This window comes from Rhinoderma darwinii, chromosome 2 (assembly GCF_050947455.1).
Source record: "Rhinoderma darwinii isolate aRhiDar2 chromosome 2, aRhiDar2.hap1, whole genome shotgun sequence".
Classification (NCBI taxonomy): domain Eukaryota; kingdom Metazoa; phylum Chordata; class Amphibia; order Anura; family Rhinodermatidae; genus Rhinoderma; species Rhinoderma darwinii.
The window spans coordinates 115,731,583-115,753,876 of NC_134688.1; the positions used below are offsets into that span (position 1 = coordinate 115,731,583).

At 43.0% G+C, this 22,294-nt stretch overlaps 1 protein-coding gene across 1 annotated transcript in view; it reads left to right on the plus strand.

Annotated features, from left to right (window-relative positions):
* The first annotated feature begins 1,378 nt into the window (after positions 1-1,378).
* The window catches only part of DHH (desert hedgehog signaling molecule), a 62,472-nt gene continuing 41,556 nt past the window's right edge, over positions 1,379-22,294 (plus strand). Inside the window, exon 1 of the mRNA XM_075852186.1 lies at positions 1,379-2,466. Within this exon, the coding sequence (XP_075708301.1) occupies positions 2,167-2,466 (300 nt within the window). The 5' untranslated portion in view covers positions 1,379-2,166. The remainder of the gene's footprint in view (positions 2,467-22,294) is intronic.

The window sequence follows — 22,294 nt, forward strand, 5'->3', positions numbered from 1 at the left end:
AGAAAGTAACAAAGTGAGTATAATCGCGGGGAATGGTCACCAAAGCACTTAGAAAAACCCCTTTAAAAATGCCAAATTTGCCCCCGGCTTGCTACATGTTTTTATATATATGCCACAAATGAACCCAAACAATATTGCCTCATATACAGCTCTCAGAGGTTGTCACCCAGGTTCCCCTGAGGGTACGTTCACACAGCCTATCTTCAGCCGTTTTTCGGGCTGTAAACCCCCCGAAAAACGGCTGAAAATACGGAGGGCTGAACGCCTCCAAACATCTGCCCATTGATTTCAATGGGAAATACGGTGTTCCGTTCCCACATGGGCGTTTTTTAGGCAGCCGTTTTTAAAAAAAGGTGCGTAAAAAAACGCCCCGTAAAAAAGAAATGCATGTCACTTCTTGAACCGTTTTTGGAGCCGTCTTTCATTGTCTCAGTAGAAAAACAGCTCCAAAAATGGCCGTAAAAAACGCCGCGAAAAACGGTTGATGCATATAAACCGGCTGAAAATCAGGGGCTTTTTTCCGTTGAAAACTGCTCTGTATTTTACGGCCGTTTTTAATTTTCCGTGTGAACATAGCCTAAAGCTTATACATTAGGGATTTCAGACGGACGTTTTCTGAATGGCTTATTGTTCATGGTTGGTCCGTAAAGTCTGCCGTTCCGGACGACAACTACATAAGTTAAAAAGACAAAGCGCTGAACGACCTCTGCCTTGATCTGTAGCCTGGTCTGGGCTACTATTGATGGGGCACAGATCTGTCGTTTGGCATGAATGACTTTACAAGACTGCCAGCGGTTGGACGGAAATGGTCTAAATCGCCCTTTTTAGCTGACTAAAAATCTCTAGTGTATATTCAGATTTTCTCATGAAAAGTAAATCTTATTTGCAGCAATACTCACCATCTCTTCTAAGAAAGATGGATGATAACCCCTGCGGAAGCTCTAATGGCGGCCATATTAGTTGTCAACCAGCATTTTTATAATGCCAAATCTGCTGCGCCCTGCTGACTCAGGACCCTCGTTCTAGTGATCAGTGGGGGTCCCAGCGGTGGGCGTCCAGCGATCATACATTGATCACCTATCTTGTGGATAGGTGATCACTGTATATGGTGAGAGTGGACTGCATTACTAAGCAGATTTTCCATTCAGGGCTCTAGAAAAGCTGAGTGACAACCTCTGTGGCAGATGTAATTTTGACATACTGGTTGTCACCCAGCTTCAAAGTGGGATTTTCATCAGTCATCAGCTGGCAGAGGACAAGTGGGGGACCTTTGTATATTGGGGGTGATGATGACCAGGGTCTGTCAGTCACATGAGGTACAGGAATCCAGTACAATCTCAAGACTGGAGATTCTTGACTTGTAAAATGATTGGATATGAAGACTCGTACACAAGAAGCCAGCACATGTGAGACGAGGAGGGCGCCGGGCACAGCGAGGAGAGGCGTGCCCGGGGGTGGGGGCTGTGGACTCGTCCTTCTCCCTATATCAGGCTGACGATGGCCGGGCAGAGGCACATAGCCGGTCCTGGGAGATGGCATAGACCAGCGGAGGGTGACAGCGGAGTGACACTGCCTGAATGCTGTGTGGAGGACTGGCCATTCATAGGGCAGGATCGGGGTGGTGCCCATGCTGGATGTGACAGGTGCCCCCGGCTAGTGATCTATCTGCAGGATTCTGTAACCTGACATTGCGTCTCATCACTGACACTGGCATTATATTCATTGCGTTCTGCCGATGCCATAGGACGTTACCTACCGCAGTGACCCATTTACTTCTCTGCCCCTCGGTTACCAGAGACAGTGGCACGTTTAACCAAGTCTTATAAAGAAGTGTGTGCTGGAATCTCCACCTTCACAGACCTAACCATGAGGAGGTCCGGTACCGCAGCCCTACTATAGTGCTGACCACCATCCAGGACAATAAGCAGCAGTCACCTAGGACAAAAAGTGGCAGACACACTTACCTGGCGCTGCCATGCTTACTTGATGAAGTTATTGGCAGTCACACTTGCCTGATGTAGGCATCTACAGCCACTTTCACCTGGTACAAGTCCATAATAAGAAGGCTTCTGCACACAGTATTGAGGCGTATACAAGGAGTAGGTGCCTGATTCTGGAGAGCTGTGCCATACTTGGGATGCCCACCATGCAGTGGTAAAAGTGGAGATGCCATCAGCCCGGGTTTTGGTCCTGGTTGCCTGCTTCTGGCTCCTCCTGGTCCCCGTGAGGTGCTGTGGCCCTGGCCGCGGTCCAGTAGGCCGGCGCCGGTACCTCCGGAAACTAGTTCCCCTCCGCTATAAACAATTTGTGCCCAACGTGCCAGAGAAGACCCTGGGGGCGAGTGGAAAGACAGAGGGCAAAATCCGCAGAGATTCCGAGCGGTTCCGCGAGCTGGTTCTGAACTACAACCCAGACATCATCTTCAAGGATGAGGAGAACACAAGAGCAGACCGAGTCATGACTGAGGTGTGTACCCAGCAGAATGCCAGGCCCTGTCCTCACCCACTCACTTACCTGCTTCATTACAGGCTTAGAGTGCCCTGTGTACCCATCACTACATATGGCACTACATTACATTGTGCTTTACATGGTTACATATTCTATATGTTCTTCAGTGTTAGTTCCTGTAGGGTGTTCTTTTATGGGTTGTAGTATCTGTTGTTACGTTTCCTTCTGTTTTCTATGGGATCATTATACATAACAGCAGCCAAGCTTGTCATATGATGTATTGTTATACTATTATTAATGATTAATACAATGTGTGGGTCTACCCAGAGCACTGCATACCTAACCTGTTTCTTTATAGGGCACAATGCTGTTAACCCTTTCAGGACATAGAGTAAAGGCCCTTTTACACCGGCTGATAAGTGGCCGGTGCAGCGAGCGCCGATCAACGAGAGATCATTGATCGGCGCTCGTTTGCTCCTGTCACATGGATCTATGGATGGGGACGAGTACTCGTTACGCCGATCGCTCGGACCCATCCATTATTATCATGTCGGCAGCGCGTCTCCGTTTACACAGGGAGATGTGCTGCCAACAACGATAACATTTTACTTTTTTAAAACGATACGACCAGCAGATAATCGAACGTTTGCTCGTTCATCTGCTGATCGCTGCCCTGTTTTTACACATGGCAATTATCGGCAACGAGCGTTATATTATTGCTCGTTTGCACGATAATCGTCTTGGGTAAAACCCCCTTAACAAGTGATTTGGGTGATTATATTTACTGTGTGTCATTAGATATTAACTTCATAGGAGTGAAGGGGTTGGAAGGCGCAAGACCTTTCCACTACAGACACTTGTTAGCTCAGACACTACTCTTTTGTGGGTTTTGGTGAATTGGAAGCTGAGACTTTGCCATTGATGTGATAGGCATGGACTGCAAAACTTCAATTTACATTCCCATACATTTACTCATTGTCACATTCATAATCATGTAGTCTTTTTGATTATAAGACACCAAAAGGTCTGTTGGCCACCATACTGGGGGGAATATGGACATTAGAGTCCTGATGTCCTTTGCATAGACAAACATATTCGCACTAACGTTAACCCAACAGCCCTTTAGATATACCAGTCTGTTATCTTCTGATGAAGTCCATGACCCATACATATATGACTTACGCACAGTCTGTCCTTAGAAACCTTGTCCGCTAGTCATGCCGCAATTACGGTAGCTTTCCTTGCAAATATATAAGTACACATTTTGCATGATGGGTTAGTTGTTTCTTGGCAGGTAAGTCTTTAAAAAATAACAAAAATTACCAAAAAAGTCCAATCTGTCTGATCCATTTATTTCATCACACATATGAGGTCCTAGGACTGGTCAATGTGTGTTCATGTCAAAATTCATCAGATGTCTCCAAAACATGAACTAATTTTTTAGCTAACTCAACCAATGTCTAGGTCACATTATAGTGAATGTTAAGGGCAAATTACTCACATGGTGTAAAATATAAGTACGAGGGCTTCCATCTTCCATCACTGTGGCATTATATTTGATGGGGCTCCCAGATTAAATCTTTTGACCCTTCATTTTATATATTTCAATTTGACACATAGTCTGTAGCTTCTAAGTATAAGTCTATATTACTTTAGTAGAATTTTTCCATTATGAAACGTTATCAAACATATGTGTCTAGTCCTCAGAAATGGATTATATTTTATAAAAGTGACATCACGGTTTTCCCAATATATGATATAACGTGAGTACTTAGAATTATTATTTTATTGGAGTGTCCTCTGTAGTCTTCAGATATGTGATAAGAGTCCAATCTTTACAATATATCAGGATATACTAGTTCACAATATAAAGGCCCAACACTTAAAGAGGCTCTGTCACCAGATTTTGAAACCCCTATCTGCTATTGCAGCAGATCGGCGCTGCAATATAGATTACAGTAACGTTTTTATTTTTTAAAAACGAGCATTTTTGGCCAAGTTATGACCATTTTTGTAGTTATGCAAATGAGGCTTGCAAAAGTCCAAGTGGGTGTGTTTAAAGTAAAAGTCCAACTGGGCGTGTATTATGTGTGTTACATCGGGGCGGGTTTACTTCTTTTACTAGCTGGGCGTTCTGACGAGAAGTATCATCCACTTCTCTTCAGAATGCCCAGCTTCTGGCAGTGCAGACACTGCGTGTTCTCGAGAGATCACGCTGTGACGTCACTCACTTCCTGCCCCAGGTCCTGCATCGTGTCGGACGAGCGAGGACACATCGGCACCAGAGGCTACAGTTGATTCTGCAGCAGCATCAGCGTTTGCAGGTAAGTAGCTACATCGACTTACCTGCAAACCCTGATGCTGCTGCAGAATCAACTGTAGCCTCTGGTGCCGATGTGTCCTCGCTCGTCTGACACGATGCAGGACCTGTGAGTGACGTCACAGCGTGATCTCTCGAGAACACGCTGTGTGTCTGCACTGCCAGAAGCTGGGCGTTCTGAAGAGAAGTGGATGATACTTCTCGTCAGAATGCCCAGCTAGTAAAAGTAGTAAAAACGCCCCGATGTACGCACATAATACACGCCCAGTTGGACTTTTACTTTAAACACGCCCACTTGGACTTTTGCAAGCCTCATTTGCATAAATACAAAAATGGTCATAACTTGGCCAAAAATGCTCGTTTAAAAAAAAATAAAAACGTTACTGTAATCTACATTGCCGCGCCTATCTGCTGCAATAGCAGATAGGGGTTGCAAAATTGGTGACAGAGCCTCTTTAATGGGGTTGTCCAACTCAGGACATTTATCATCTATCCACAGGATAGGCGATAAATATCTGATCGCTGGGACCCTCACCACTGGTGGGGCCGCCTGAGGCCAGGTTCCCAGTGGTCAGACATTTATCATCTATCCTGTGCATAGTTGATAAATGTCCTTCGTGGGACAATCCTTTAGGGCAAAGGTTCACCTCTATACATTATTTCAGTTTATTTATAGCTGTAATCTACATAAAGTTGACTAAAGGCCCTTTTACACGGCCAATGATATGAACGCTCGTTCCCGATTATTGCCGTGTATAAACATCGGCACCAATCAGCTGAAGGACGAGCAGCAAAAAAGATTATCGTTGTCGGCATCACATCTCCCTGTTTAAACAGGGAGACGTGTTGCCAACATGATGGAAATGTATGGGGTAAATGGATCGGGGTAACAAGCGCTCGTTCCCATTCATTACTGATAATAGCAAACGAGCGCCGATCAACGAGCTGTCTTGACTGGCGCTTGTTTTTATGGCCAATATTGGCCAGTGTAAAAGGGCACTTACTTTGTAAATACAATCCTTTTATTTGTCTTGTACTGATCCTGAATTACAACCCGTTTTAAAGTACAAAGTAATATTTTCAAGTTTACTGGTTGCTAGTAAAATCAGTCGACGACTTGTCAACATATACACCCCTAACAGCTAAGCTGAACTCCGATAATGTTATTCTCTGTGCTGCATTGCATTCTGGGAGAGTTAGTATTTTCTACGTCATATTACTGTAATGTGCCCTATGCAAAGACCACACTTCCCAGAATGCACATCACCAGAGCAAGCAAGGAATGCTGGGAGATTTGAAATCTGTAGCAAAATTGTAAATGCACCTGCAGGCTATAATAAAGATTATAACTCAGGGTCAAAACATTAAATTTACAAAGTTGCTCAACTTTTTTATGTAGATGTTATGTGTGTGGAAAGTGTAAGGGTATGTTCACACGCAGTGACTAAAAACGTCTGAAAATACGGAGCTGTTTTCAGGCGAAAACAGCTCCTGATTTTCAGACGTTTTTGTAGCAACTCGCGTTTTTCGCTGCATATTTTACGGCCGTTTTTGGAGCTGTTTTTCAATGGAGTCAATGAAAAACGTACCAAGAAGTGACATGCACTTCTTTTTCACGGGCGTCTTTTTACGCGTCGTATTTTGACAACGACGCGTAAAATTAAGTCTCGTGGGAACGGAACACCCTAAATCCCATTGCAAGCAATGGGCAGATGTTTGTAGGCGTAATGGAGCGATTTTTTCAGGCGTAATTCGAGGTGTAAAACGCCCGAAATACGTCTGAAAACACTGCGTGTGAACATACCCTAATAAGTGTTCAATGATGAACATATGTTTTAAGGTGCCCATTATAGTTTGTACCATAGACGCAGCCCATGCGGGTGCTATGGGGCCTTTGGAGAAATGGGACCCAATCCAGGTCAGTCTCGTCCCCATTTTATAGGTGGTGAAAACCTGCACAAGGGATGTCTCCACAGGTGATATAATGTTAGCAAACAAGGAGGAGGGAATATAAACGAGTCATAAAAAAGGGATGGGACCAAAACCTCCTGTCTAAGACTTCGTTCACATGTGCGTCAGGGCTCCGTTCCGACGTTCCGTCTGAGCTTTCTGTTAGAACGGAGCCCTGACAGACACAAACGGAAACGATAAGTTTCCGTTTCCACCACCATTGATTTCAATAGTGACGAATCCGGTGCCAATGGTTTCCGTTTGTTTCCGTTGTGCAAGGGTTCTGTCATTTTGACAGAATCAATAGCGTAGTCGACTAGGCTATTGATTCTGTCAAAACTACAGAAGTTAGTTAGTTAGCCGATAGCTGTTTAAGTGTTTGATCAGCTTTAGTTGCAACCTTAGACCATAGCTAGACACCGATTTCTGCTATGCAACTTCTTCATTCAGGAGGTGTTATGTAATATTCCATAGGAATTTACTGAGTTGTACAATGTGTTTGGCCCAGTGCGTCTGTGATGTATCTGCCACCAAAAGTTTTATTACAAAGCCACTTTATGTGACCCAACTCTGTAGACAAGCTGTGAAAATTCAGTGATAGTCAATAGAAATTATAATAGTCAAGCAACAGTATCAGAACATTTCCATTGACTTCTGTGTCTTGAATTACATGGACACTCCTGTCCTGGGTAGTCATCATTTACCACTAAATGTTCTCATTTTTACACAGGTGTTGAAATATTGTGAGGAAGATTGGATGGTTGTTGTATGTGTATTCATCATTTATTGCAGAATTGTTTGTTTGGCCGCGGCATATGTTTACTCTGCCGGAACCCTTTGCAGATCTGGAAGAGGGAACAAGAATTCTTGATATATTTTCCCACACCTGACAATAGTCACCTGCTAGGCTGTTGAAATTTGCATACTTTAATAAGTGATGTGTTCATGAGCCAACTAAGTAATACCTCAGCCACCTAAGACATTACAATTAGTTTGAAGATACAAGATGCGGTAGACTTCTTCATAACAGTTGGTCGGTAAGGCAATATTGCAGTACTCTCCCCGTAGAAGTCAATGGACCAAGAAAAATATTCAGGCTTCATTGCCTATTATTAGTTCAGGTATGGGGACTAGCTATGTGGAACTCATACGGACTCGAAATGTGCTGTAAAATGACATACTTTTAATTAGAATTGACATACAACAGGACTCAGGTAGCCAACTTTTTAGGTTATTTTCCATTGATGTCCATGTAGTTGACTAATGAGCTTTTACAGCAGTTTCTTCCCCTTTGTCTGTATGGTTACCTATATCTCCAGTTCAGAGAACCTCTACATAGATTCACACCTTTATATTTGAATGATATTAGTGGCTATTTTTATAAGCTTTACTACTAGCAGCTCAGTCTTTTAGGTTTAGTGCTCCTCCACTGGCTTTTTTTGTAGAAATATTTATACTTATGGGTTTCAGAGTCGGGAATTAGCATTTTTATGTGAACTTTCTGCAGCTACATAGCTTCGAGCTTACAGTGAGTATGACTTTGCCCAGTCTGTCCACTGCAATGTTTCCCCAAAGTAGGGCCTGCGAGGGATCTTCAGATCCTCATCTCGAACAGCACGTGGTTTCACATGTTAGTCTCCCCGATGGAATATGTCCACCTCCACTTTCCGTGCTGCCCCCTTACACATCTAGACCACTGGTTTGCTCATCAAGCTTTACTCCACTTATCTCTGACCCCTTGATGATAAATACTTTTCTCTACTCTTAATATTTTGCCAGTCATTCTATGTTGTTTATGCTCCATTGTTCCCTAACTGCTTTCTTGTTATCTTTGTGGGTGCATTGTTTAATGTTTAAAGAGCCTCTGTCACCAGATTTTGCAACCCCTATCTGCTATTGCAGCAGATCGGCGCTGCAATGTAGATTACAGTAACGTTTGTTTTTTTTAAAAACGAGCATTTTTGGCCAAGTTATGACCATTTTCGTATTTATGCAAATGAGGCTTGCAAAAGTACAACTGGGCGTGTTGAAAAGTAAAAGTACAACTGGGCGTGTATTATGTGCGTACATCGGGGCGTGTTTACTTCTTTTACTAGCTGGGCGTTGTGTATAGAAGTATCATCCACTTCTCTTCACAACGCCCAGCTTCTGGCAGTGCAGACACAGCCGTGTTCTCAAGAGATCACGCTGTGACGTCACTCACAGGTCCTGCATCGTGTCAGACGAGCGAGGACACATCGGCACCAGAGGCTACAGATGATTCTGCAGCAGCATCGGCGTTTGCAGGTAAGTCCATGTAGCTACTTACCTGCAAATGCTGATGCTGCTGCAGAATCAACTGTAGCCTCTGGTGCCGACACGATGCAGGACCTGTGAGTGACGTCACAGATCTGCACTGCCAGAAGCTGGGCGTTCTGAAGAGAAGTGGATGATACTTCTCGTCAGAACGCCCAGCTAGTAAAAGTAGTAAACACGCCCAGATGTAACACATAATACACGCCCAGTTGTACTTTTACTTTTCAACACGCCCAGTTGTACTTTTGCAAGCCTCATTTGCATAAATACGAAAATGGTCATAACTTGGCCAAAAATGCTCGTTTTTTAAAAATAAAAGCGTTACTGTAATCTACATTGCAGCGCCGATCTGCTGCAATAGCAGATAGGGGTTGCAAAATCTGGTGACAGAGCCTCTTTAAGTTTTGTATGTGTTCCTATTCATTTCCAAATATACTTTAGCTCCTTCAAATGATCAATATATGTTACCCGAAACAGCCATCTTTGATAATTATTCTTTATACTGTCTAATCTGCACTGGTTTCTACTGTATTCTTATCAGAGGTGTAATGTAAAGCTGTTGCGCCCCAATGTATAAACTTTAATTGCACCCCCCACCCACCTACCTTATGCAATGAATAATACTAGTGTCCTATTATGTGGCAGAGGAGCCTTTGGGCCCCCGCAGGCACCAGGGCCCGGGTCTGACTGCTACTTCTGCATCACCCTTAGCTACATCCCTAATCTTGTTATGCAAGTTATTGTTATGCTCTGTACTTTCTTAGAAATGTACAAAAATAGAATGTATATAAATAAAAAGAAAAACAGCAGATAAACCATTGTATGTTTGATGACAGTATATTAGTTAAAAGTTTTCTAACATGTAATTAAAAATCTCACAAGTGCAAAATAAATGATGACAAAAGATAAACACATAAAGATATTTGTCCAAACCTGGAAACTAAGGCACTTTCACACGGGCCAATTATTGGACAAATAAGCGTTCATATTGGCACTCGTTCCCAATCATTGCCCTGTGTAAACAGGGCAACGATGAGCAGAAGAACGAGCTTGTTCATCGGCTGATTGTATAGTTTATGCAGCATTAAATATTATCGTTGTCGGCAGTACATCTGCCTACCGACATGATGGAAATGTATGGGGGCGAGCGATCGTAGTAACAATTGCTCGTCCCCATACATAACCAAGCATTGCTGCTTTTGGAAGGAGTAAACGAGCACCGATTAATGAGCTGTCTCGTTGATCGGAGCTTGGTACCACGGCCCATATCGGGCTGTGTAATCGGAGCTCTTAGGCAGGGCTCTTTTAGATTCCACATAACCTTTAAAGCCAGACATACCGTATATGTCGGCGTATAAGACGACTGGGCGTATAAGACGACCCCCAACTTTTACCCTTAAAATATAGAATTTAAGATATACTCACCATTTCGTGCAGGAGCGCTTCACTATGGCCATCGGCGGCAGGACCCAGGACTCTGTCTCTTTGAACTCGCGCATGCGCAGATAGGCGAGGTACATGATGGGGTTAATTACTATTAATGTGAGGAACATGGAGGGTAAATTCATCGCACCTCGCGCCTCACATTAATAAGTGAATGAAAGCCGTGTTTATTTCATTTTTTTACAGCGTACACATCATAAATGATGCAAAAACATTGTTGTCCGCGCCATTACTGAATGTGTGTATTTTATGTATTGAGACTTATTTTAATGTTTATTGTAAAAAAGGTGAAGGTGTATTTTTTTTAAAATTTAACAATACTTTGTTTTTACTTTATTTTTAAACTTTAATGTACTGACATATATCAGATATGTGCCAGTACATTAGCCTGTGGACGGATAGCACACAGGCTGTTGTTAGGACATACTTGGGTATATCCTAACAACAAGAGATATGGTCAGACAGCCCTGGGGTCCGTCAATAGACCCTGGGCTGTCTGCCCATATATGGTATGGCCCTCGATCGCGTCACAGGAATTCCCTGTGACGCGATCCAGGGGCATCCCCCCTTCTCACTTTCCCCTGAATGCTGCAGTCAGCTGTGATCGCAGCATTCACGGGAATAACGGCGGAGATGAGAGGTTCTCTGATCTCCGGCGTTATAGAGCGGGGCTGCGGCTGTGTAACACAGTCGTCATTGCCCCGCTCCTGACAGGAAGTGCGCGCGCGGTCAGCATGAGGAGATGCGGCCGGCGCTGCACTAATGAGCGGCAGTTCAGGCACTGAAGACAACATGGGGGTGCTTTGTAGCGCGCCCGCCATGTTCTGTCTTCAGTGCCGCAGATCATTAGTGCAGCGCCGGCCGCATCACATGATGCTGACCCCGCGCGCATATGTCAGGACTCAGGAGCGGGGCTGTGGCTGAATTACACAGCCGCAGCCCCGCTCTCATAGTCATGTGTACTATACTGAGCTGTGCGGCTGCAACGTGCATCCCTAATATCCGACAATATCCGGCATATAAGACGACCCCACACTTTTGACATTTTTTTAAGGGTGTAGAAAGTCGTCTTGTACGCCGATATATACGGTATGTCTTAAGGCCCTTTAACACGGGCCAATAATCGGGCAAACAAGCGATGTGTAAACAGGGCATCGACCAGCCGATGATCGTGCAGCTCGTTCATCGGCTGATCGTATATTTTATGCAACATTAAATATTATCGTTCTTATCAGCACATCTCCTGCTGCCGACATGATGGAAATTTATGGGGACGATCGATCGGAGTAATGAGTCCTCGTCCCCATACTAGCTGAAAGTGAAAGGAGCAACCGAGCGCCGATCAGTCTCGTTGATTGGCACTTGTTTACACGGCTCATGTCGGGATGTGTAATAGGACCTTTATTTACACTTGCTCATATCAGATCTGTATCAATTCCATTTTTTTTCATGAAAAATAAGTTGCCAATACATTTAGATGGTTTTATTCACATTTCCGTCTTTTTCTATGCACTTGTTTTTATGCGCATGCTGTTATTTATAATACGCAGCATGTTTGAACGTATCCATATTGGTATGGTTTTTAACCCACAGAAGTCAGTAGGCTGATTTTAAAAATGCATGTTCCATTTTTGAATGGTTCACATGTGCGTATTTGTTCAGTTTTTTTACATCCGTAATTCAGCAGCATTACAATAACAGCATAAAAATAGTTAATCCTTTAACAAAAAATAGGACAAATACGGATAAAATACTGACAGCTCATAACAAAATAGGGAATAAAAACAAATACAATATGAAAACGGGACTAATTGTGAAAAACTCAATTAGTATTGTGCATCCGTATTTGGTCCAAATTTTTGTACGCATGTGTGAAGGAGACCATAGACATTAAAGAGGCTCTGTCACCACATTATAAGTGCCCTATCACCTACATAATCTGATTGGCGCTGTAATGTAGATAACAACAGTGGTTTTTATTTTGAAAAACGATCATTTTTGAGCAATTTTAGATTTATGCTAATTAGTTACTTAATGACCAACTGGGCGTGTTTTTACTTTTGACCAAGTGGGCGTTGTAAAGAGAAGTGTATGACGCTGACCAATCAGTGACCAATCAGCGTCATACGTTTCTCATTGTTCCAGCCCAGCTTCTTTCACTGCACAATCTCACTGTAACAATGGGCTGGAACAATGAGAAGTGTATGACGCTGATTGGTCACTGATTGGTCAGCGTCATACACTTCTCTTTACAACGCCCACTTGGTCAAAAGTAAAAACACGCCCAGTTGGTCATTAAGAAACTAATTAGCATAAATCTAAAATTGCTCATAACTTGCTCAAAAATGATTGTTTTTCAAAATAAAAACCACTGCTGTAATCTACATTCCAGCGCCGATCAGATTATGTAGGAGATAGGGCACTTATAATCTGGTAACAGAGCCTCTTTGAATTGTTGGGTGTCAGCATTTTTTCTGGGAAAGCTGGCAGTGTTTAGCAGAAGCTCATTCTTTTGTGTCCATAGGAATAAGGCTAGGGCTTAACAGCGCTATTGGTTTTGGTTTACTGTGACTATTACGTAAGTTCAATGTATCCCAATGGGGGAAAGTTGCAGGTCAATCACAAGAATTCCAAGTTTGGGCATTTTGCAATGACCAGGTGTGGCCTGCTGCTTTATTATGAAATATTGAGGTTAGGTGACGTTCGTGGTAACCCACGATTTTACGGCAACACTTGCGCTACCAAAATTCGCTGTAGAGCCCTAGTCTTAACGTACATGATCAATCGAGCTGAATGTGCATTTTAATGAAGGTATCTTTCGTTTTTACTACCAGTGAGTCTTTCACAGGTGGGCACTTTGTAATCCTAGCACGTTTCTACATATCACACAAGGAGAGTCATTTATCAATGCAATTACGCAGTTATCTGTTAGAAGTCTATTAAAAAAATTGCATTCAGCACAAAAGCCTTGTGTATCTCAAACACATACTACTCTTTTTAATTTATGTTTGAAAAAGAGGACCTGCGACTTGGTTACTAGGGTTAACTTTTTTGCTTTGAAAAATGTTAGGTAAGAACTGGCACTATTTAGTAGAATGTTAGGTTAGGTAAGACCTGCCACTTTACAGTAGGGTGGGTTGTGTTCCTCAACAGTTGTGTGCTGTGTTGGTTAGTACAGACCACAGATGCCACTTGCTCAGACTGGCATGCTGCTCAGCTGGTACTGTACGCCACTCTTCTTACATAACCTCCAAAGTGCCCATCTGATATTACCTGTAGACTAGAATTTATTTTAATGTTACAATTTAAATATAATTTGCCATATCAATAGTTAAAATGTAATGCCCTTTGCAGCTAGTTAATGTAATATACAATATGTCATTGTTCTGTGAATAGGCATTTTTCAGTTTGCTCCTGTGTTATTCCTCCAGCACAAAGTAATAAAAACAGCATTAAAACACTAAGATCTTGTTACAGTTTTTGTTTATAAACATGAAAATGTTTGGTGCAGAGCCCATTTAAAAAATGGGGTGTCCTGAGTTACAACTAGATTTCTGTATCTGTTATCTATCTTCTTCTTGAATATGATTAGGGCGTTCTCCCCCTCTATCACATCACGTAGCCCCCCCCCCACCACCTCCCCTCAATTGTACTTTCAAGCTTCTGATTTAAATAGGATCAACGCTGTCCATGATCCTCTCGGGAATGTGTGAGTCACGTCACTATTGAGCGGTGCTGGGTGCCGTATGTAATCCTCAGCCCCACCGTGACCAGGAAATCCGCTCAGGGTATGAGGCATCAGGGTTTTATTCTCCTGGTATAAGGCAGTAACCTGCACCTATTGGATGCTGGATTAAAGGAATTTTCCTACATATGGTTTACAACAAAAATTGCGTTAAATAAGTGAGTATAGTCAGAATAGAATGTATAAGTAGCTAAGGACTGGGCTCGATGGCACATAGATGCACAGGACCTGCATTTATAAGCAGCTTTGCCGTTACTTACAGCAGTTGCTCTTCAGTAGAAGTGGATAGGTACCAAGGCAGTTATGTCATTGTTGTATGACTTTTTCCACTTAACTACTAGTTGTGGTTAACTTAGACATTTGTGGAATATTCACAGGATATGCCATCAATCTCTGATCCATGCTTTGGTACCTGCATCTCTCACACATGTATGGCATATCTCGTAGATATGCCATGAATGTCTAAGGTGGGAATACCCCTTTAAGTAAGGAACAGTTGGGTAAACACTAACGCCAGCTTTACACAGTGGTGAATAAGTAGGCTGTTATAGGTTTAACTGGGACGAGATGGACTGTACAGGATAGTGGGCATGGTCGGACTGGCATACAAGAATCCTCTGGTGGTCACAGGCTTTGACAAAATAATTGGCCCAAAGGTCCAGCAAAAGGCAACCCCATTTGGAGCTGACTTTGGAGTCAATCACTTGCCATTATGGTCTGTTTCTAATGGGTTGATTGATAATAATATTAGACCTTGTCGATGATGTGTCCAGGGTGTGCAATGATGAGATTAAAGATTAGGATCTAATAAAAGTAGACATGCACATGTTCTGTATAGATGGAGGGTCGGCCCTCAGAATCATTTCCTCTGGCGGGCCCAATGTACCTCAGTCCAACACTATGAAAGGTGGCGGTGGTCACTGGATTAGGTAGAGTTTATCAAAGGCTTTATAAATGTAAATCCCATCCTGAATAAACTCGTGCTAAAGAAAAGTGCAGCATTTGCCCAGAGAAACTATTCAGGTCACTACAAAAATGGCAACTGTAATCTGATTGATTACTATGGGCAAAAACAATGTTTTTCTCTTCACAGCGTTTTGTTCATCTGAACTTTATATATACATTGTGTATGTTTATTCGTTTTGTGATAACTGGTATACATTGTGTGTGTTACCTATAGTGTATAGATATATGGAGCATTCGTTTCTTCAATATTTTCTTTATGTTGTATGTGAATTAAAGGTCCAGTGTGTTAATATCTTTATCACAAAATGGGTCAACAGAGTGCCATATCCCCAAAATGAGTCAGAAGGTGAGAAGAAAAATGCAGTCTAAATATGGGCATCGGCGCCAGGCTGAAAAGAATCAGGAACGGAGTCAAGTGAGTAGGATCTAGGAGATCTTTTATTGAGAAGACGACGCATTTCTGGACCGGACTGGTCCCTTCGTCAGGTCCGTACATTGTATACCGACCTGACGAAGGGACCAGTACGGTCCAGAAACGCGTCGTCTTCTCAATAAAAGATCTCCTAGATCCTACTCACTTGACTCCGTTTCTGATCCTTTTCAGCCTTGCGCCGATGCCCGTATTTAGACTGCATTTTTCTTCTCACCTTCTGACATCATAGGATTTAGCACCAAGGGACTGCAGTGGGTGGCAGCCAGCGATCTACACTTCACCACCTCACAATAGTCTCGGAGGAGCGCCGCCATCCCCTCACCTTTTTTGCTGTACAAACTCATATCCCCAAAATGTGTTCCTCTCTCTCTCCGAGGTCCGTCTGACATTCTTCTCAGCCCACTGGAATGGCAGTAATTTCAAGGATTTTTAAGTGTTATTTATTTTTTTCTTTTTATGGGTGATAAACTTTTGCTGACCCTGCGGCACTCCTTGAACTCACAAAGCACCACCCCCTTCAGACAACAGAGCCCCTCCCCCTCCTGCTTTCTTTCTGTTCCACACCTTGATCTCTCCACCTCACACTGATACCTGCACTGGCCTCGGAGGTGTAGATGGGGGCAGGGACATTCTCTGGTTTTTGGTCCTTATCTTAAGTGTATCAGTAGATGCTGGATGCATTTTCTTAAATTTGTAAAATTTTGATAACCTCATCTTCATAATCATTCATCATGGGCTCATTGCACTATTTTGTGGGGTGTTTGTTTTTTAAAAAAAAATAAAAATGTTTGCCTCATGTCGGCCATAGACATAACGGTTTAACCCCTGCAGTTGTGATGAGTTGGCTGTGCTGTGCAAATTACCATAGATTCTATGGCCAGATCAGTTTTATGGAAGATCAGTTTAATTTAGTATTTTACTTTAATCCAAACGATTTTTCCTGCTGTAGATTTTGTTGCCTGCATAGAAAATATGCTCTTACCATTTCCATGGTAGTACATTATATAGAGTAGTTCAGAGTACAATGGCACTTCCTGGTTCTGGGTGTAAATCTCAACTTCCCAGCATCAAATCACTACAAAGATAGCTAGAAAATGTCAAATAAATCTGAGGGAGTTCTTATCGGGCAGACGAGCGTTCATAGAACGATCGTTGCCGATAATTGCCATGTGCAAATGCTCAATCATCTGCTGATCGTATTGCTTTAAAAAACTAAAATATTATCGTTGTCAGTAGCACATCTCCCTGTGTAAACAGAGACGCACTGCCGACATGACAATAATGTATGGGGACGAGCGATCGGAGTAACGAACGCTCATCCCCATACTAGTTCCTTGTGAAAGGAGCAAACGAGCGCCAATCAACAAGCTGTCTCATTGATCGGCGCTCGTTTACATGGCCCAGGACGGGCCGTGTAAGAGGACTTTAATACATGACTGCATGTTTGTTTGCATACCTCCTGACTTTCAAGTATCGCAAAGAGGGACAAGGTCGTGGCAAATTTTTTCCTTTTAAGCCACGCCTCTAACCCCGCCAAATTCCCGCCCATACACACCCGGTTCAGCCCACACAGTATCTTGCTCTCATATGGCTACCCCATAGTGCCTCCCACACAGTGTAATGCCAAATAGCTGCCCCCACACAGTATAATACCCCCATTGCTGTCCCATACAGTATTTTGCCCCATAGATGCACCAATACAATATAATGCCCCCACAGATGCCTCCATACAGTAGAATTCCACCTTAGCTGCCACCATACATTATAGTGACCCCATTGCTGTCCCCATACAGTAGCCTGCCCCATAGTGCTGCAATGCCCCTGTAGATAGTGCCACAGTGCCCACTATAGACAGTGCCCACATAGATGGTGCCAATGACCTCATAGTGCCACATTGCCCAATGTACATAGTGCCACAGTGCACACATATAAAGTGCTATAGTGCCCACGTATAAAGTGTCAGTGCCCACATATAAAGTGCCAGTCCCACATAGATAATGCCACAGTGCCCATGTAGATAGTGCCACACACAATGCCCATGTACATAGTGCCACAGTGTCCCCTGTGGAGAGTGCCCATATAGTGCCCCAGTCCCTTTTATCGCGCTACCCCCCTGAATATAGTGCCATTGGGGCTCACTATAGGAGCAGAATTCCCAGCCAGAGCATTGGCCACTCTGTTGCCAGGGATTCCGCTCCAGGAGGAGCCCCTGACTTCACTATCCATATATGGACAGTGATGTCAGGGGCTCCCTCTAGGAGCATAATCCCCGGCCAGGGCATCGGCAATGGAGGAGCTCCTGACATCACTATCCATATATGGACAATGACGTCAGGGGCTCCACCTGTAGCGTAGCCGACTATCCATATATGGGACTCCCTCTAGGAGCGGAATCCCCGGCCAGAGCGTTGGTAACGCTCTGGCTGGGGATTCTGTTCCTGGAGAAGCCCCTGACGTCACTGTCCATATATGGACAGTTATGTCAGGGGCTCCCTCTAGGAGCGGAATCCCCAGCCAGAGCGTCGGCAACACTGTGGCCAGGGATTCCACTCCTGGAGGAGTTACTGTCGTCACTGTCCATACATGGACAGTGATGTCAAGGGCTTTCCCAAGACAGGAGATACAGATCTGAGGACGCAGATACAGTTGACCCTGGGTCATACTACCGCCCGCCCGTGACAGCGGGACACCGCCCGGAATCCGGAACGGTTGGGAGGTATGTGTTTGTAGTCTGCATCTATGGAGATATCAGGGCCTGAATGAGGAGTAGGCACAGTAGGCAGCCGCTCTTTAGGGACGGCAGCACAATATATTTATAAAACGAAATAAAAATACTTTGTTTTGAAGGTCCTTTACATAACTATTTGGACGTTGTATCCGAGCTGCTAATAATGCTGTAGTTGCCAGGGTACATAGATGGGAAACACATTCTGTAACCCTGCCTTGGGCAGCAGGAGAGCTTGTCCTGGCCCTGGAGTACATATTGGTCAGCTTAGGAGCTGTAGAAACAAAACGGTAGGATATTTTCTATAACGACTATTTGCAAAGTTGCTTCATTTTTATTTTACATCCAATGAGAGCAATACACACGGTTCCACAGGTGGATGTACTCTTTAAAATGTTTTCAATACACATAATGACTGTGATCCTGTAATATCTTCCTAAAGCTCAGACCATCAATTTTGATGCCTTTTTTAATCAAGCACTTGATCATTTTTATAGCGATACATGAAGAGGTTTTCAACTGGGAACTTACCAATTTTATCCTCTCTTAAAACATGAAAAGTAGTCTAAGGATATGGTCACACGCAGTGACAAAATACGTCTGAAATTACGGAGCTGTTTTCGCCTGAAAACAGCTCCTGATTTTCAGACGTTTTTTTAACAACTCGCGTTTTTCACGTTATTGGAGCTGTTTTTCAATGGAGTCAATGTAAAACGGCTCCAAAAACGTCCCAAGAAGTGACATGCACTTCTTTGACGCGGGCGTCTTTTTACGCGCCGTCTTTTGACAGCGACACGTAAAATTACACCTCGTAGGAACAGAATATCGTAAAACCCATTGAAAGCAATGGGCAGATGTTTGTAGGCGTAATGGAGCCATTTTTTCAGGCGTAATTCAATAAGTAAAATGCCCAAATTACGTCTGAAAATAGGCCGTGTAAACATACCCTTAGGTTTTCACACTAGCGTTAGTATACGTTTACCTCTCTTCCGTCGGAAGAAGAGAGGAACAAAAGATTACACGAAAAGCAACGGTTCCGTAATTACCATTGATTTATAGCTATCCGTTTTTTTCACAGAAACAAAAGTTCTGCAGAATCAATGGTAATTCTAACGGAACTGTTGCTTTCCGTTTAATCTTTCGATCCTCTCTTCCTCTCACGGAAGAGAGGTAAACGTATATTAACAGTAGTGTGAACTTAGCCTTAGGTGTAAAACTTCTCCACAAAAATTTTATATTTTTTCAATATCAAAACATTTGTTCATTAACCCTACAAATGTCAGAAGTAAGAAGTCATGCATTCAAAAATCATACATGCTAAGATGGTTGGCTGTATTTGAAACTATTTTCTATCTAGCATGGGCATTTCTGAATGAGTGCCAATGGTGGGCTTTGGCATTTTATTTTTCGTCATAGCACCTGCTTCCCTTGCTCCAACCAATATGGCCATAAAAGTATTGGTGACTTGGAATATTTTATGCAACTGTCCACATTCAAATAAGACTCTTCTGCGTTAGGAATTTGTATAAATGAATAAATAAGAGAGCGTATGCATTTTAATAATAGATTGCATCTGAAATATTTCCACACTCTTTCCTGAGAAGTCATCCAGACCTGTTACAGTTGAAGTGTTATCAGGAACCAGAGCTTCAGCATGACTTTTTGGATTAGAAGGTTATATATGTAAGTTATGTAGTTCTATTCAAGCCAGTCAGGCTGCTGTAAGAAAGCCTGAACTTCTTGTGCCACTCAGAGTACTGTGAAACTGTTGAGTGCCACTTTATAGCACTTTGTGTAACTACAGTGGAATTCATACTATGGCATGTGAGTACCAGAATTGCTAGGTTTATTGTAATATGGAAATATCTTAATTCTTTATTACGGGTTTATTCAGTGGTACAAGCACCTGCTAAATGACTATCTATTCACCAGTTTGCCCATGAGCCAATGATAAATTAACATCCCTATATGTAAAATGGTGATGATGTATTTTTTTAACCTTTTTATCCCGGGAAGTAGTGACCAAAGTGAAGCAAATGATCATAAAGTGCCACTAGAGATCAAACAAAACAACTAAATATATAGCAGTATTATGTTTGATATCAGCACTGATATCACTCACTGTTAAATGACAACTGTCATTCCTTCCCAAATGATTAAATAAGAAAGTAGTTACCTAAACTACTATGACATCGCAATCCCTGTGACATCACAAAACAACAAAGTTGGTCAACACTTCCTAACACAGTGAAATAAATGTGCAGGTTTATTTCTGCTGTGACTGCAATGCAAAGTAAACAAACACAAACTTTATGCGGGCGCTAAGGCTTCGTTCACATCTGCGTCGGGCTTCCGTTCATGGGTTCTGTCAGACCTTTTCGTCAGGGGAACCCATGATTTCTATGGTAATGCTTCCATTGCAAATGGTTTCCGTTTGTCTCCATTCCGTAAGGTTTCCGTTTTTTGTTTCTGTTGCGGAATCAATAGCGTATTGGGCTGCGCTATTGATTCCATCAAATAAACGGAAACCTTATGGAATGGAGACAAACGAAGACCATTTGCAATGAAAGCATTACCATTGAAGTCAATGGTAATGCAGACGGAAGCTATGGCTTCCGTTTGCCTTTCCGTTCAAGGGTTCCCCTGACAGGAGGTCTGACGGAATCCATGAACGGGAAGCCCGATGCAGATGTGAACTGAGTCTAAGATATACACAAACATTGAATATATGGGTTATTTCATATTGCATTACTGCTACATTCACTATACTTTTAAATGTGAGGCTCTTAGCGCACATTTTGATCAAAATGTTTGTGTCCATCTGCCACGACAAGACGACCTCTACAAATGGATCCCCAGCCTAAACGGATACCACCCTCCTTGGCCTAAGGCTTCGTTCACATCTGCATCAGGGCTCTATTCTGACGTTCCTTCAGAGCTTTCCGTCAGAATGGAGCCCTGACTGACACGACGGAAACCATAGGTTTCCGTTTCCATCACCATTGATTTCAATAGTGACAGATCCATTGCCAATGGTTTCCATTTGTGTCTGTTGTGCAAGGGTTCCGTTCTTTTGACAGAATCGATAGAGCAGTCGACTACGGTATTGATTCTGTCAAGATGATGGAACCCTTGCACAACGGAGACGAACGGAAACCATTGGCATCGGATCCGTCACCATTGAAATCAGTGGTGATGGAAACGGAAACCTTTGGTTTCCGTTTGTGTCATTCAGGTCTCCGTTCTGACAGAGAGCTCCGACGGAATGTCAGAACAGAGCCCTGACGCAGATGTGAACGAAGCCTAAGCCCACAGAATGAACTCAGGCTAGATAAGAACGGCAAACGCAATGCAAAGCAAACAAACAAAAGAATCCAGCAGTACCTTCCTTGTCGTGGCAGATGGGCTCACACAACTTGATCAAAATGTGCACTAAGAACCTCACATTTGTAATTATAGATAATATAGGTAAGTAGTAAGTGCTAATCGCTGTAAATGTACGACGTGGTGATGGTATGTTTGCACCATCTGCAGCAGTTGTCATCTATATTCAGTGGATATAAAAAGTCTACACATCCCTGTTAAAATGCCAGGTTTTTGTCATGTTACAAAGTCAGTACAACATGAATAATTTCAGAACTTTTTCCACCTTTAATGTGACCCATAATCTGTACAATTCCATTGAAAAAACAAAGTGAAATCTTTTAGGGTGGAAATATAAAAAACAAAAATAATGTGGTTGCATAAATCTGCACACCCTTAAACTAATACTTTGTTGAATTACCCTTTGACTTTATGACAGCATTTGTAAAGGATCTGCCAGGCACAGCTTCTGTGTCAACGCCCATAGGTAATCAGTCTGCACCTGCTTCTATGTCTGTGAGACTGACTCCATCTTCCACCACTCAGGATGGCAGGCTTAGGAGTGGGAGAGCCTATCACAGCCTGGCCAGACGGAGCTAGCTCCCG